Genomic DNA, 18,478 nt, shown 5'->3' with positions numbered 1-18,478 from the left:
GTTGGGCTATTTCAGAAGTTGCTGGGAAAAGCCATGATCCTCTCTAACATTGAATTCCAGCCATCAGATAGCATCAAAAGCTTTCAGCATCTTCCCAGAGGAGCTCAGTAGGTCACACTGCGGGTTCTGCAGCACTGCAGCTTTCTCTAGGCAAGTGAGAAAGGCAAAGCACTGTAATGTTGTTAGCAAGGAGAGACAGAGAGTTATTGCATTGCACAGATGATTCAGAAAACAAATGGGTGCTAAAAATACAAGATATACTAGCAAAGAGTTCTTCTCATGCCTCAGAAAGGCAGGGACAACTCTGGAGAAGATCTCTAGGACACAAGGAGGGCTGAATGTGCAGAGGGTTAAAAAAAATACAGTAGCTGCCTTGCCAACAAAATCTGTGTGATTTTAATACAAAGGATTTTTGTCTAGTAACTTTCCAACATCACAACACAGAGAGAGAGAGGTTCTCAGTATGTAAAGAATAAAGTGGTAAACAAATGAATTTGCTTAGCAAGAATAGGGACAGGTCCAGTGAAAAAGCAATGTCCTTGGGTCAGAGAGGTAAATTCAGGCAGCAGGACAAGATGGCAAGATCCTCTGGAACAACAGTGCAGAACTTTCCAAAATCCAACTACCAGCTCAGCATCAGCTACTCATACACAGCCCTCAAAACAGAAGACTAAAGTGACCTGTGGCATATTTTCGTGCAAACAAGGACAGGGAGAGCAAAGAAAGCTCAGTGAGAGGGAGACTGGCAAAGCAGCATATGGAATAATAAAGGATGCTGTAGGTCACTTACAGAGCTGTAAGAGTTTCTCCAAACAGTATCACATTCCACAGTCTGGCACTTAGTTGTATCAGTGAAGTTAATACTGCTTTGGGCTTTAGTTATTAGTTTTCTGCTTACAAACAAACACCACATACACTGTGTAACACAACAGTGAGACATTCAGTGAAGTGTGCAGAACACTGTACCTTAAAGCAGTGTAAAGAGAAATGTGGTTAGCATGGCCACTCACTCCTCCAGCATCAAAGGTTACCACCTGCAATAAAAACACAGGATAACCACTTAGAAGAAGGAGACTGTTATAACAAGAAGTTACCAGCTTTGACACCTAACACAGCACTGTCTCAACCCATCCTATCTAGAGTTGTTTTTGTGTTGCACAATGAGGCCTCTTGTGTAAACTCATGCTACAGAAATACGACTAAACAAACAAAACACTCTGGAACTAAATGACTAAACAGTCTAAAGGCTTGAACAACAGAAAGATGACAACTATCATGTTCCCACTGGCAGGATGCACTTGTTACTTATTACCAGGCCAAAAGGTTACTTTCACAGTGATCTGTTGCAAACTTGTTCCTGACCCAAGAGGTCCAGCTCTGTGAATCACTCTCGCTGGGATCTCAGGAGATACTAGAATGCTTGTGGATTACAGGGTGAAACTATAGTTTGCTGCAGTGTGAATCATGACCTACTGCTTTTGTAAATCAAGACATACTGCTTTAACAACAGCAACACAATCATGTATTATTGTCCTGGCTGCAATGAGGCTTCACCACAGTAAAAAAATAATCTGATATGAGAATGAGCCTTTTTAAAGAATCAGATGACTCCACCTTTTGTACAATCAGGTCACACTTTATGCTGAATGAGAAGATAATATTGTTTATTGCTTCCCTGCAGGGAAAAATGGGAACTTCATAATGCAGAAGTAATGCATGAACACAGCACTAACCAGTCCCTGTCCAAAGCACAGAATGCCCTTGGGTCCCTGCCCTGTGAAGTGGCTACTTAAAGGCTCCCCCTGCCAACCCAGCAAACAAACTGGCAGTGCAAAGTGGTAGGCTGGTAGGCTTTCCAGATGGTGTGACAGTCCTTGGACAGTCTAAAGTTAGGCTTCTGCTCTGGGAGCGGATGGGAGCAGAGCTCTCCACAGCTCCATTCTCTATCACTAGGAAGAAATCATAACCTCCCCATATTTCAATCAATGTCTGCTTCCTTGCCAGCTTGCTCTGTCTTCAGGGAAGGAAATGCTACTGCTGTGCTTACTCACCACAGCTCTCTTCTGAAAACCTATTTTATATGCAGGGCCTGAAGTACTGGGTTAAAGATCAAGGGAAGATCAAAAGCTGCCCTGCCTGTCCTGCAACTTGCAGCTCCACCCTCCCACAGGAGAGGCCCTTTCAAACGCAGGGGATATTGTGTAAAGAGGGAGAGGAAATGCAAATACAGTGATAAGAAATACTTCAAAACCCACAAACTCCAGACAAGCCTGCTTATAAACCCATCTACCTAGTACAAGTCCATAGTTAGACTTTCCACTTTGCCTAGTCTGTAATACCGCTGCCACCAAGCAGTGGGGTTATTTATTGCTGGCAGGAAGTGGTGGGACCCAATTTGGCTTTGTTCAGGTACAAACAAGTATTTTCTAGTCAACCCCTGTTTTATAAGGAGAAAAAAAATGTCTTCAGCTTTAGCTGCTTTTGCTGTACATCAGCATTAGCTGAGAGGCTCTCTGCAGGGACTGTGTGGCTCTGACTTGGTGCTAAGCTCTCTTCAGGGATATCAGCTTTTGAGTAACTCATCTGGGAAAGACATTATTAAATTCTGTACCACTCAGGGAATGAGCATAGCACCCTGCATTTTACAGATAAGGAATAACATGCTCTGAAGTCACTTCTACCTAGAGTGGCACTTTCCTAAGATGACAATGTATCCCATGCACTTCAGGCTGAATAAATTCCTATGTAGGTCAGTAACAGGGGGAATCTACTAAGGACTAGACTTGAACCTTTTATTAAACAGGGGCAGAGAGGGGGGTTGTCTCTTCTGCCTGGTCATTTATTTTCATGTAACCTGTACAAACAACATTTTTAAGATTACTACTCTGCTTTCAAATGTGGTTGAAATCAGCCAGTGGGCTCTAAAGTCTTTTGAAACACAAATATGCCCACACATATAAATACAATAACACTACTCTTGTTTTCTTAGGAATCTAAGCTAAAAACTCCAGGCAAGCCAAAACACACATTCTGCCTTCTATGGAGGGTACTAGAGAACAAACTAGAAGACCAAGATAAAGAGACTGTGGTGAACAGACTAAATAAATTAATCATTGTTTTGACAAAACTGGCTCAGGCCAACTGTGGGAACACAAATCTAGATTAGGAAATATTCTTGACATGGAAATGATCTGTTCAGAAACACCTTTGGAGGTTTTTCTTCTCCTCATCTGTTTTGAAATAGGAGCTGCTGTTTTTAGTGCTGCTAGGCTTATGTAACATCTGAACTAGCTGAAGAGACTGCATGGAGTTAATTTTCAATTGATGTTGTCTAACTTACTGTTAGGACATTTGCAGCTGAACTGCCCTTCTCTTCAAATACACAAACCTGAAGTACAATTTCCAAAGTATCTGCACACAGGACCTGGCCATGGTGGCATTCACTTTTATTTCCAAAGACACCAGCTTTGAAATATCAGCTCTTGACTTTTAGAGATCCCTCCCAGCACACAGGCTGGCTCTGATACAATAGTGATGCCTCACCTACTGAGATATGATAAATGAGATTTCTCATTTATAGACCTCAAATCTCTATCCCCAGGTACTATTTCATACAAGCATAATTTGGACTTTGAGTTGAGTGATGAGAGAATTACAAGCAAATGGTTAAAAGTAAAAGTGCCACTACTCCCTTATCTGTTGTGCAGACACTTGTGAGCAGGAGGCCTTTGAGATCAGCCTGAGAAGTGGCTGAGGCAGGGAGCCTTAAGGGAGCCTTCAAGTGGCAAGACAGTTGTGTTTTGATTATAAATCCTGAGACTGTGCAGCTAAACAACTTCCAAACAGTTTCAGCAAGGCCACAGTGCCTCAAGTGAGATCATTGCTCCATTAACTGTGAAAGGAATATTACAGTTAACACCTGTTAATGAGCTAAAAGGGGTACATGGTGAACATACGTGACCATGTTCCTCAACTCTCCACCCAAATCCTGTGAAACGTGCCCTTGCATTGCAGCACTCCAGGGACAGGGGGGTTCATTTTGCTGTAAAGTATATAAGGACTGTTCTTTCATTTTTCGGGGTGCATGCATCAGGAGGAGAGATTCCCCCAGGTACCCAGTGCTACAATAAACTAATGTCAGCTTTCTAAACTACAAAACCTGTTTTGGAGAGTGCTTTTCTGTTACAGATTTCAGTAACAATTCTACAACAATTCACAAGCACCCAGCTCGTGACTTAGAGCAGGCATTTGTATGTAAATCTATTCCTCTGGCTTCAGGGATTCATTTCATTGCTAACAAATCTGAGTTTCTTTCTCACATGCTGGAGATATTTTCACATGGGAGTAATTGCTTCTTCCACATGGTGCAGCTAGCTGGTGTGCTTGCTTTTACACATAACCTGAATGAGGTTGATGACGAAATCAAGCAAACAGTCAGGGCAGGATGAGAAAACCTGAACATCTTGAAACTGTCTGGGTTAAAAACAGGCGTAGCCAGTTCTGGGAGCAAAAGGCTGGGATAGGAAATATACTTGATGTGGAAATTATTGCTCAGGGAAATCTTTAGGGCAAGAGAGAGTTCCCTCCCCACACCTGTTCTGAAATGGGAGCTGTTGCTGTTGGTGTTGCTTGGTTTTCTTCTGGGTGACCTTGGTATTCAGGAAATGGAGCTTTCACTAGTGGAAGCCAAAGCAACAGCCAAGACAAACAGGTCCAGAAATCCCTTCCGGAGGGGAGAGAGCACAGAGGAAATTACTCAATTACTAGCAGAAAAGAAAAGTCCTGAGAGGTCTGGAGTCCACACTCCCTCTACACACCATGTGCATTGGAGGAAAATGCACTCAAAGGTGTGGGTCTCCCTTAGTCTTTCTGGCATCATCCCAGTGCTTCAGAGCACACATCTGCTCAAGACTGGTGGGGATAGAAATGGCTCTTCCCTTTTCAAGAAGGGCCATCCCATAAAATACCATAGCAAGCAACTCCATTTCTAAAGGTCTTCCTCTGAGAAGTTTCTAAGAATGTAGCATTGCTGAATTCTGATCTTGGCACTCCATCTGCCCCAAACACAGTCTGAATATCACCTCCTAATCCAAGCTCTGCTATAGTCACACTAGAGACCTTGAAGAGTAGGATTTCATAATCTAGAGTGTGCCTGAGGCTCACATAATACTATGTAGTTTCTTTTTTTACACACCAAATACTTTCTAATCTGGATTGAGACAGACTATCCTTGGCTGCCTCTCCCAGCAACAGTGGCTTTTGCTTATAAATCCATCAGGCAGGAAATTATTTCCAAAGACTATAAATTAGTTTTGGCTTTGAGTACACCAACTGTTAATTTCTGTGTCTGCACTATATAATGTAGAGCTTGGATGAAAAATGTCCCCGTAGCTCTCAAAAGAGATTGAGTTACTCAAAGACTTACAGGGAAATTGAGGAAATTAGTAACCATGCAATGGAACAAAACTATGCAATTGTGTTAACTCCACTGAGTTAGCTTGTGTTTGAAACCCTGTTAGCTTATGTTTTGATAAGGCTCTTTTAACACTTCAAATCAATTTTATCAATTTCAACATTATTCAACAATAGACTCAGTTTACCTTTCTGGGCCTCTGTCTAGAACATACCATAATGAATAGCATTACAGCAAACATCGGAGACCCTGGGACACTTAAAATAACCTAAGTTTACAGAGTAGTCATTACCACTATCCCCAACAAGCTGCTTCAGTTGCCTTTGGTACTGCTGGTGTGTTCTGATACAGTAATTCGTCCTCGCTGCTGCTCAGGGAAGTGCTGAGGGGAATACAGTGGGCCCTGCTGCAGTGTTCCTTAGCACAGCTCCACCTGACAGCTGCAGCACAGCAGGGACACTGCTCCTGATGGTGCATGGTTCTTCCTTTGACAACCCCACACTTTATTTTTCAGCTCCTGCTATGTTAGTGGTAGACTCCTGCTTCCCCCAGCACAAACAGCTTGAGTTTCATTTTCTCTTAGGCAAAGATCTAACCCTTTCTAACCATCTACAGGAGTTCTGTGTTTTCATCATTGCTACCAGCGTTCTGGTATGCTTGACCTAGTGCCTGTGAGAGTCACAAACACGCAATACAAATCCTCTTGTGCTAGGAGCTTTCAGATTAGATAAAAAGCTATCTATTCATGGGGACAAAAGACACAAAAGGACTCAGGGAAAACTGCATTTATCTCTGCACAGCAACAAATTTCATGGAAAATTAGCCTCAGAATCAATACAAAGTTGGATGCACGATGCTGGGTTTTTGTGCTTCTGGGGCTTTCATGCTACAGGAGATGTGGTTTCTTGTTTTGTGAATTGCTGAAAAGCTTTAAGAGTTTTGTGATTTTGCTACTAAGCAGTGTGTGACAGTGACATGCCTGATCACAGCAGGGTTTGAAAGAAAAGAACATAACCTTTTCCATGCTTAGGCCCTTATTCCAGTTCTGTGGGAAAAAGTCCAAACTGTAACAGTGGTAGGAAAACTCCTCTGTTAAATATTCTTCATTGCCAACCTATAACCCTGCTAATCTAACTCTCTAACACAGGTCTGCCAATGTACTTCAAATCTAAGCCCAAATGTAAGTCTAAATCCCAGATGGGCCCTCTTCATCAATTTCACAGAGACTCCAGAAGCAAAATCCTAACTTTGAAGACTTTGAAGAAAGCTTTCAGAGGGAAAGAAAAAGCCTAGAACACTATCTAGAAAGTAATGTAGAAATTCCCTATGCTGTAGAAAGTTTCACATTACCAGGTTGATGTTGTTGGTTTCTATATGCTTCAGCACCAAGGTGGCAAGGAGGTGTGTGTCCCATTCAACAGCAGGATTATCTGGAAGGTCCCTGAAAATGAGAAATGCAATTAGTCATTTCACTGCTGAGAACTTTGGAAAGACCATGCTAGAAAAAAAGAGATCCTCTTATCAGAGAGTGAAATCAAGATACATTTATTTACCATATAAAACCACTGAACTGTACTTGTAAGACTCATAGAAGCTTGTATATTGGAGGGTAGAAAGGGAAGCAGAAGTTCCGACATCCTCTTCAGAGATTTGCCAAGGTGTCCCTTTCTTCTTGCCATTAAAGTTAGACTTTCTGATTGCTTTACTTTAAGCAACATCTACTTTGTTCAACAATTTTTGTTTTCTATTCATTTCAATCCAATTTCTTTCTCTCTTTATTCAAAACCCTTTTTAAAACAGTTTCCTGGAAGACTTTTCAATCATTATCTACCCGTGAATTATATACAAGAAGTAACAAGCAAATCCTGCTTCCATTAACCTCAACCAGAGGACAATGGAGCTGTAATTATATTGTATGGATTTGACAGTAGTTCTTCATCTGTTTATTTTATGCTTTGCACACCAACTGGGTATGCAAAGCACACTGTGACTGAATACTCTGCCTGGGTATTTTAGATTGCAGGCTTCTAGGGGCAGGGACCATGAGCCAAATGCAAAATAACACCAGAGAGCCAAGAGAATGATTCCATATTTACACAACTGAGAGTTGAATTTGCACCATCCCCCCCATGTATGAATGATGCCAAGAAAACATTGCTTGCAAAGTTCACAAGGTTATTGGTAACAATACGATAACACACAGCTGCTAAAGACTAGTAATGACACGTCTTTTTCTCAGGACTTTTTCCCCTCTGATAGTCTCATAATTGCTGTGAGGTGGTTTACACAGCCTTCTGACATAGACACACGGATTTGGATCTGAACTGATCCAGCTGTTCGATGCAGAGAGCAGTGGAGCTTCCTCCCAACACTCTTCAGGTCTTGCTGACTCCCCAGATAGCAAGGACAATAAATCTGCAAAAATCAACAGGAAAATGTCTCCTTGGCACATTCCAAAGTAAAGCTCAGCCTGGGTTCCCATGAGAGGTCTTCTGGCCACCAATTTTCCCACTGCTGTTAACAGTAGTTGTAGTAGAAGAGTCTAAAGTAGAAACTGACCATCAGCATTTTACCCATTGCATTACATACTCCCCTTCAGCACAGGCCAAAATGATGTGCTATTAGAACCCTCAGCAACAGGGAATTCTACATCAGTGTACACATTGCAGCACAACAAAAATTGTTGTTGTTCTTTGCAATTATCTCTTGTATACATAGCATCTTTGCCTGCTGCATTTGAGGTAGCTGAATTTCATCATAGGAGAGATTCTTTGGTTCATCTGGTGACTGTATCTTCAGCTTAAGAAATCTGCATCTCATCTGCTCAAGACAAAAGCTTCCACATCTCATGTTTGAAGAGGAAGTGTCCCTGGTGACCTCAAAGGTATCACAAGTCTCACTGACTCAAGCAAGCTTTAAATCGAGCACATTTTAAAACTACGCTTCAATCAAAAGACCCCAAGCAACAGGCACTCTGAGCAAAGCCAAAGTGTCTCAGCTGTTTGAATGGTACTTTTGAGGTTATGTTTAGTCTTAATCTGATAACAAGAAAATAGTAAATTGTGCTAAAAGGGACTCTTCACTGGCCACTTAGAATGCAAATATCATTTCCCTTTTTGGACAGGGGTTAAATGGAGCTGTGGAGGAAGTGAAGAGTCTCATTACAACAGGAGGAGTGCTGCAACAGTGAGAGGTCAGGAAAAAAGTAGGGCTTGGAATTTATGATGTCCAGGAGGCTTTGGTGTCATAGTCACTGCACTCAGCTTTATTGGGCTGTCTCCAAAAAGGCTGCTGGGTAGTGGAGCAGGTTTTAACTAGTTTAGACAGATAAGGATCACCCTCTTTCAATGGAAATGAACAGCTGGAGGCAACGGTTTAGAATCCCTGGAAACAAAACAATCTGAAGGCATGAGCAAATTAACTCCATGAACACTGAACTGATTAGGCAGGAATATTCTGAAAAAAAATCTGCTTTTACCCACTTACTGATCATGGAGAGACCACTCACTCCCAGTAAGGAAAAGGAATTATTTTTCTTGCATAATATTTGTCAGGCACCAAAGACAGAGAAGCTCATCTTGCCAAACAAGACACACACGTACATAAGCACATTCATAACTCACTAATAGTCATGATGGCTCACTGAAGTATTCTGAGCTCATTCTGCAAACACGAAAAGTGACACACAGGTTAATGACATGCTCAGTCATAAGCAGAACTGGCAATACACAAATCTACATTGCTCCAGGAAATTACTTCTTTTTGTTTTTGGTAAGATTTTGTAGACTATTTTGCACAGTCAAAAATGTGTTCCAATGACAGTAGGGGCCCCACAGAATGCATGAGCACAATACCTTTCTGCCTCTGCTCTGAGTATCAACAGTTGGGTCCAGGTAAGGAAGAAAAGGTGACTAAGAAAAACAAGTTCATATACACTATATAGCAATGCACACAAGATACATTCTTATAGGAGATCTAGGTGCCCTAGGAACTTTCTAGAGGCACACAAACTTTGACAACTGCTACAGTTCACAAAATCACCTACTCAGTACAGAATATTTTTCTGATATCCTAAATCAGTCCTTACTAAACCTAGAAAGGTCACCGACTTGCTGCCCTATTAAAACAAGTTGCAGTCACTGGTTTTTTACCCTCAGAACTTAGTATCCGAAACATTCAGCATTTAAATGGTTAACTCCACACTGCCTGATAAGCCTGAGCTCAAGGTCAAAAGGGTTGAGATAAAGGACTATAAAGGAGTGAAAATTAGCACATTCCCTGGAGCAGACTGGAGCTCTTCCCAGGAGATATGGTCCCTCGCCCATCCTCCCTGTCCTTAGCCCCAGAGAGCTACTTGTTGCTGTTGTCAGTCACTGTGACAGCTTGAGGTATAAATCCTGCACTGGAAGTCTCTCAGGTCATACTGCTGGAAGGTGCTGGTGGGAAGGGTAAAGGAGTTTGGTCACTTGGCCTCATTTTGACCAAACTATTATGATCTGGAAGCGATGTTTACAGGCATTCCAAGGGAGTGATAATGCAGGTGGCTGCTTGTATGCATCCCTTGTTGACCAGGGAAAAGTAGGGAGATGCACAGAAGAAAACATAATGGAATAAAGCTCCAGAAATATTGTTTTCCAAGCTACTTTCAGTGAAAGACATGCTGTGCACTGTACAGAGAATTTACAGCTGTGACAAGGGATCTGTGGACTGAAGAGCGAGAGAAATGGAGAATTACGGTGCTGCAGCTGCTGCAGTATGGAGTAGTGACAGAGAAGGAGCTCACTGATTTCAGCAGAACCAGTCATGGGAAAAATTGTGTTTTGGAAACAAAAACCTGCACCTTTCTATTTATCCATCCACTGTTGGTAGTGAGAAGTAGGAAGGACGTCTGATTTTCTCCTCATCTCCTTGGTTTCCTCCTTGCTAAGCTGAGCAGACAGGCCGGACACTGGCATTTGCAGTTCTTCTTCCTAAGGTTTGCACAGGAAGAACATGGTACATGTCCTGGATGCCCAGCCCAGGCACCAGAGAGCTACAAGGGGTCCACAGCAAACCACACCAGCAGGTTAAACCAAAATCCAACCTTGTGCAAATCTTGCCCAGCAGCCTTACAGCTGTCTGAATGAAAGAAATGTTTAAATCACTGCCTGATGACAGCTCCTCTCTAGGCCTCCTCATCTTGCACATTGTGGGCTGTGGAGCATAGATCTTCTTATGCCTCAGCCCCGGCCACTAAAATACTGTGCCAGTTGCCAGTAATGTTATCCCTGCCAGTAGCCTGGACTGGGTTGTCTTTCTAGGAACGTTTGAGCTCAATAGCTAGGTTCCTGTCATTTGGAAGGTCTCTTTTGGCCATAGAGATTTCAAAACTTTCACAGAGATATACTGCCAAGTTACACCCCTCTTACATGATACACTGCTCAATCCCTGTGCAATTTTCCACTGCTCATCTTCCACAGATCTTTCAGCAACAGCCAGTGCATTTATAAGCACAATCTTCTTTCAAAGCCTTCCGAGGAATTTATTCTGCTCATGAACTAAGCTCTCATGACTGCTCTAAAGGTTAAGTTAAACCAAACAGTTAGTCCATGTGATGTCCACGTGGCTTAACAAACAGCAAATGGGCTGTCCTATATGGGACACTTGCAATTTGAATAACCTTGAGATCTGTCCCTCCTGAAATTGTTGAATGGGACAATCCCCAGGTCCCTGAGTGCATTATGAAGCAGTGTCTCTCATTAAGCGACAGTTACTCTGATGGGGAATGGCACGCACCCTCTATGCCTTGACATCAAGCCTTCAGAGGTGGCAATAAGGAAGAGAGTGGAGTGGTAATGGAGTTCCTTCTAGAAGACATTCAGGTTTCTGTTAATACATTATGAGACAGCAGGGAAAATCTTTCAAGGTACTAATGTGATTTTCCATTCCTCTACACACCAAAAGGGTCAAGATCAAAGAGCTTTCCCATTTCTTATTACCTTTTTATCCTGCAGCATGACCTTAATCAAGCCAAGGCTAGGGACCAGGAAACATTTTTTTGCATAATTTCTCCCCCTTATCCCTCCACTCTCCAGTGAATGATTTTACATTAAATCAGGACAAAGGTCAGTAGATTGATGGTGGATTACACAGGAAACAGGTGAACTGCTGCACACTAGGTTCCCAGCTGAGCACAATGACCACAATGTGTTTGTTGGAATAAAGGATACCCTTTGTATGAAGTTAACTGTATGAAATGAACATCTGTGCAATTGAGACTGGACCAAAAAGCAAAAGATTCTATAGAATAAAACAACATGAGTGCACAATTAGTGAAAAAGCCATGAGATGACTAGAGGCAATCAGTGACCTTTATATCATCATATCAGAGTAATTGAAAAAACTAGGTAAACAAATTATTTCATGCTCTCTGAAGTTGAGCAAAGAATTTTTATTTCTGAGATTATACAAAGATAAGTTAAGACAGGGTAGCCCTAGAACTTGAATCAGATCCTCTAAATCCTTACCATAGTAACTATTTATAAATTGCTCTTCCTATAATGGCCAATTACAGAAAGGAGGGAAATATTGCTGCTAATTAGACTTCGTATACACCTCTGATTCAACTGAAAAAAGCCCACTTAGACAAATGATCAGCACCTTGCAACATCATGTTATACAGAGAACAGATAATGTGTGCTTACTGGAACATAACAATCTACAATTAAGAAGATAAATGGACTAATCCAGGATGCTAACTGTCAAATGAAAAGCCACCTACGATAGAGAAGCTCAAGCTGCAGTTTTTACACCAGCAGCTTCCTCCTTCTCCTCATAGTAAAGAAACCCTTAAAATATTCTAAGATGTGTATTTTAGGATTGGAACTATGAATCTTAGGTTTTGGTGTAGGTAGAGGGTAAAATAAATGGTGAAAATGTCAACACCTCAAATATATCACAAAAGAAAAAAAGCAGAATAAATATAATCCTTTTCTCCCATCCCTAACTTTTGTAATGGATAAATTTAGACCTACTTTATACAAATTTCAAAGGTAAATAAATGTAGATGCCAGGTAAGTGCTGACATCATTAATGTGGCCATACCAGGCAGAAATTGTGTGTAAAGGGAAAGAACACAAAGACAGACAGCACACTGTTTAGCTTGCTCAAAAGTCCAGGCAAGCTGTGTACGCCTCTCCACTGAGCTGTGTGAGCACAGTGCACCTCTGATAGACAATATTCCAAGTACCTCCATAACTCCAAAAAGGTAAATAGTAATTATATCTCTAGTGAACAAACTTTTTGACTTGGGCATGATCATGGGTTTCTGATTTAAAAATAAGCATCATTTGGGCTTAAATTCAAAGGAATTATTACAGGAACACAAGACTGGTTGTTTGCAAAGACCTATCCAAATGTCCCTGGACTCTTTTTTTTTTCATGAATTATTGATGATTTCTCAGCAGAGACTGATGTCTATTCAAAGAGATGACACAATTGCTTATCATAATTTGAAATCTGGTATTCATTTGACGTCTGTGCTTCGGTGCCTTGTTGATAAATTACAGCACAAAGCTCTGTAGGAACAAGTTCATATTCAATGTCTTTAAACAAAAACAATTGATGGTACCTTTCAAGAACAGAAATGCACAGAAACTACAGAGGAGAATTCTAGTTTTAAAAAGTAACTTTTACAAACTAGTTTGGAGAGGGCATCAGGCCCTGTTGTGTAGACAGGAATAAAATTCAGCTCAACTAATTCTGAGTTCATCACTGATTTAGTCACAACTTTTTTATCTTCTACTCTTCAGGCCTGTAAAATGGAAATAATTACATCTTCACACCCATGTACAAAAGTTTGAGACACTTTTAAGGAAAATGCTACGTCTGTTCTCTGATTTCTAGATTGAAATCTAAAACACGTCTCGTCAATCCTGGGTACTGGGAACCCCACAAACCTGTCCTTTACTCTGCATTTTCTTCCTACGGAGTATTAAATCAAGTTCAACATCTTAGTCCTGTCTTGAAGACTGCATAAAGCTCCAAAATGATGAATACAGTGAACAGTTTTGTCCATACGGTGCAGAGGAGCTCTGCAACAAGGATAATGTCTGATAATGTCTTCTCAAGCAGTTAGGACTTCCTTTGGAGGCAGCGCCAAGCAGTGACCAGACTGCCAAATCAAGTGTCATCAGAAAACACTTTGCTTTCAGCTGCAAATACCAGGAATACTCCTTGGAACATATCTTTTTTAGCAGAAACGGTAATATTTAAAGTTTAAAACTCCCCAGACTCTCCAGAGCACATAAGAAAGCTGAGATGTCTAGGCCAAATGTTATCCTAACAATGGAGACCCTGCTTGCCAAACCACATGACAGGGGTTTGGGTGTGTGTCATCTACTGGGCACCTTGCTCTGGTCACGTAGTGGCAAGGTGGCCCCATGCAATACTGCAGCTAAGGAACATGATCATCTATGTCATGTCATTTACACGTCCCTGTTTATTCCATTAACTGTCCCTGACAGCCATTATGTGACCAGAGTACACTATGTGCCTGTCACCTGAGTGGGACCCACAGATCCCACATCAGTGACACATTTTCAGCCAGTCACTTTTTAGTCTAGCACAACCAGCAGTTCTCAGCACTACAGACTGCCAGCAGTGACTTGCCAAGTATTGGGCAAGAAGCCTCCCTTTCATTTTATAGAAGCTGGACTTCTGTGACATCTGTTGGAGGCCATTAACAGAGTTCACCAAAAACATCCGTCAGAGGCCAGACTAGTAGTCTCATGACATTTGGGGCTGCCATGCTGAATTATGAGTCGGTAGTTCTGTCTCTGGCCCACCGAAATGTGGTTTGGGCAACAGACAATAGTGCAGTGTGAAATGTGGTTTGGGCAACAGACAATAGTGCAGTGTGAAATGAAGTAAATTCCTTTCACATCTTGAAGAGGTATGAAGGAAAGTAGACCATTATAAGTCCCTACCTGGTTCAGGAAAACATGAATTCACCAACCTTTTTCTGAGTATCTGTTGGCAAAGTGCATTTCTGGTATTTGTCTCAAATGACTGACAAAGAACAGATCTATTAGCAACATCTGGCAATCTCTTCTGTAGACCTCTAATAACAGAAACATCTTCAAACATGTAACTGTCTGCAATCTTAAAGCAATAGCTGGGCAAAAGTATGTATGTAGCAGCACTTCAACACGTTCCTAAGGCCAAGAAGATGTCTGATGGAAACTGTCAGCGGAAAGCCTGAACAACACACATGGACTTTATAGCAGTTGGTGGCCTTTGGGAATTTTGGAACAATATGCTCTTGTCTGTGTCACCTCCCAGAGGAGGGAGAAACTGACTTGAAACCAAAAAAGGTGGACTAGCCTCTACTACATCTAGTTCCTTGATTTAAATTACTTACCGCTATGGGATGAGTCTGGCCGCTCTGATATTTCTGACAATAACAGGGAAAGAATACAGAACACATTTTTCCAAAAGTACCACCTGTGCTACAGGGAATGAGCATCATTAGGCCTTTATGAAATGATTGGGCAGTTCCCAGAACATCTCCTAGCAGCACTCATTTCCTCGTTAATATTATTGGCTTTGCCATAGTGCCTAGGAATCCCTCTGAGGCCAGACAGTCTCAGTTGTTCTGAGTGAGAACAAAAAACTCATCAATCCCACAGTAAAAATGTATGTTCCAAAACCGAAATACAAATCACCAGCAAAACCAGGATGCTGAGAAGCAAACCACAGGACTTCACTCATTTATTCATTTCTTTTGTTCTGTAAAATGCTTTGATAAAAAAAGGACATCAAAGAAGGACACAGCTTGGGACAGAGTACATTAACCCATGCAGCAAGAAGCCATGTCCAAGTAATGTAAGTCCTGGCACCACCAGTTCAAGAAGGATAGCCTTCCAGTTTCAAACTGCTGGGCAAGGAAGGGCACAAACCCAAGAGGATGGAACAGAAGGTCTTTCACAGCATCCAGAAAAATCCTAGAGGCAAACAACTGAGATATCTCAACCTGTACATGCCAAATAAACCTAGTGCTACTTCATCACAACCTTAATATTAAATCTGTTTCCTCTTGGAATGATAAATACATCATAATGTAGAGGCAAAAACAGCAGTTCTGATTCTGGCGTGGGTAAGTCAGACAGAACTTTGCCACTGACTTAATGGTATGAGCCAGATCCTCAAAGAGAAAGAGCCAAAAGCATAATTGCTCCTACCAAAGAGATAGATCTTGGTTTATTCCACATAAAAAATAGGCTGTGGTCAGAAACCTCAGGAGAAAGTTTGTAGCCAAATCACTCCCTCAGCCATTTTAATTAATCATCTAAGAGAAGAAGGCACGTAATAGTAACTTCATGTACATCTATTTCTCATGCCAAAACTTATGTAGATACAGATCCACTTCAGCAGAGATCTCAAGAGAATGATGGCCTGATTCCAAATGTAGCTTTCCATGTCACAACATTCCAGCTTGCCTTTACCAATTCCATCCAAAAAGAGGTTTCCTGACAACTCAGCCTCTCACAATCACCTCCTGCAGTCCATTTGATCTATGCAATGATATGGGAGCATTACTTCTTGAAGTCACAGTAAACCCACCATTTATAACACTAAGGGTTCTGATGCCCTGAGCTCTCTATCTGGGTGCAAGTTTTATTACTACCATCAAATCACTTCCTTTTGTAACACAGCTTGTTATCTTAACTGTGAGATTGATCCCACGAATCTCACTGACATGCAAAGTTTCTACTCGTGCAAACAATACTCTGGCAGGCACTGTCTTGCCAGCCCCATTCATGTGAATGCCCCAATTACATGATTACATGAGCAAGCTTTGAGCCAGGCCCCGCTCGCTCTCTCTGCAGCCCGTGAAAGCCCGCACCAGCTTCCACAGCAGCCCAGAAGAGACCCATGCTTGGAACTCAATTTGCAACAGCTAAGCGGGACTCGGCAACAATGAATCAAAGCAGTATAAACGCAACGACCTTTATTGTTTAGCCTTCCTCTCCTCCCCCTCTGCTTTAATGCGAGTTATGCAACGGGTTTGCTATAGCAACAGCGGGGGTGATCGGCAGTAACCCTGGCGCTGCCTGCTCAGCCGGCGCTGCTGCGGGGCCATGATGCAGCCGCTGAACTTTGGCCCACTAGTCAGCCTCCCACTCGCCCGCAGCTGCCAACCCGTTTACACTGCTCACATGACTGGTGAAAGAGAGGCTCTGGCAGCAGACAGCATCCATTTCTAGGACCAGGCCAAGGCTGACAAAGGCTGGGAAGGATTTAACTCTTGCAAGCAGGGGCTTCACACTCCAGCAGTCACCTGCAATGGCTCAGGAGAAAGGCTGCTCAGTACAGTGTGAGGGGGGCTTCACTCTCCCAATACCACTGCAGGAAACCAAATGGGAGGCATTCAGCAAGAGAGAGATAAGGAAATCAATAAGCTTCAAAGAAGGGAACAGTATCAGGATAATGAACTGGAGCTGGGAACATAATACCCTCATCAAAAGCCATGTGCTGTGAATCGCGTGTACCTAGGTTACATGGCAGTGCATGAAACTCCTCCAGCAGCACAGAACTGTGCTGGTATAGCATCCCAGTCCTGGGCTCTGGAGCACCTTGGAGACAGGGAAACTGTGCTCTACAACTACCTTGCTAAAATGGTTATTTAATGTTACAGCACAATCCTGTAAGAAAATGTTGCAGTTTCCCAATGTGCAGCTGTGCCATCACTGCTTGAGCAAGACTGCTACTACTTCTACAGCATTAATTTCCACACATTAACAGACGTTCATTAACTAACCCCCCTGTGAGGTTGGTATGGGGAAGTAACCAAGTAATAACTGCCACATTTTATAATGAGAGATTTAAGAGCTCAGGTAAGTCTCCCTTGAGGGCCTGAGGCAAGAGAGCTGAGTCAGGGGCAGAGCCTGGAATTAAGCATAGTTGCTCCCAGCTCATAGTACAGCCACAGCCCAGAGCTGTATCACCCACACTCACTCCAGGAATATGTTTTATTGCCTGGGGCAAATAACAATCCATTTTTGAACAGGCCTCTTATAGGTTGTCTGCAGAGCCTCATATATTTCTGGGTACTTGGGCTGAGCAGAAAACACATTAACAGTTGCAAATTATCCACCATTACACCAACATCACAGTAGCTGCTTAAAAGTAGCACCTCAAAATGTATGGATAGCCAAAGTATTGACCTCTGCATCACCTAATTGTGCTCTGGACTGCACTGGTATGACACAACCCTGTATGACTCTTTCTATCAACATTCTTGGCTGCTTTTACTTTTGTGTTACTTAGGAGTAGTCTATATAAACTTGCATTCTCTAGTAAAACCTTGTTATTTGAAGGATGAAGTTGGGTGGGTTTCTTGTCTTTGTTACAATAGCAACTGCGCTGTAACAAGAACGGACCCTGCAGACACAGCACTGAAAAGTTGGTATGCCTTGGTATCAGAACTCCCTTTGACAGCTTCATCCACAATTACACATAGATGCAAATATAAATACCTCATAAAGATACATGGAAAGGAAATTTGGTCTGTCGAAAAATCTAAGCACTGAAAAAGTTCAAATGAAATCAGTAACTCAGCTTCATTTTTGCAAAATCGGGAACATTGCAATAAACTCTTCTCTGCCCCTTACTGGTAAGACCAGCTGAATTCTCTGATATTTGCGTGAGCTCTCTGTGTAGGACTCCTACTCATGCTTCAATCTATGAGCACAAACTCTGCAAATCCCTTACCTCTCTTCACCACAGATCAAACCTCTGTCTGCCAATGTTTTATCTTGCAATATTATACAATGTCTTTTCCAAGGGAAATGATAAACCAGCCTTGGCAACCCATCATGTGGCTACTTATGAGAATAAGAAATGCTGATTATTTGGCTTATGAAACAGAAATACAGGAAGAAAATATTTATAACAATGCTACTGTTTAAATAAGAAAGACCATAACTCATTACAGATGTGACCTTTCCTTCCAAAATGATGAGTTTAAATCTTGCTGATGTTATATAATGACATTTAGTAGAACGAACTTAATGAAGAATACAT

General features: G+C 41.9%; 1 protein-coding gene across 1 annotated transcript in view; it reads right to left on the bottom strand.

The window, feature by feature from the left end:
* Positions 1-18,478, bottom strand: part of PIGL (phosphatidylinositol glycan anchor biosynthesis class L) — a 58,333-nt gene that overhangs the window by 13,698 nt on the left and 26,157 nt on the right. Inside the window, exons 3-4 of the mRNA XM_062012516.1 lie at positions 6,764-6,854; positions 967-1,034 (exon numbers count right to left, since the gene is read on the bottom strand). Coding sequence (XP_061868500.1) covers positions 967-1,034; positions 6,764-6,854 — 159 coding nt within the window. The remainder of the gene's footprint in view (positions 1-966; positions 1,035-6,763; positions 6,855-18,478) is intronic.

The sequence above is a fragment of the Colius striatus genome, chromosome 20, assembly GCF_028858725.1.
Source record: "Colius striatus isolate bColStr4 chromosome 20, bColStr4.1.hap1, whole genome shotgun sequence".
NCBI lineage: Eukaryota > Metazoa > Chordata > Aves > Coliiformes > Coliidae > Colius > Colius striatus.
The sequence above is the reverse complement of the archived record's forward strand: the minus strand, read 5'-3'. Positions and strand labels throughout refer to the sequence as shown.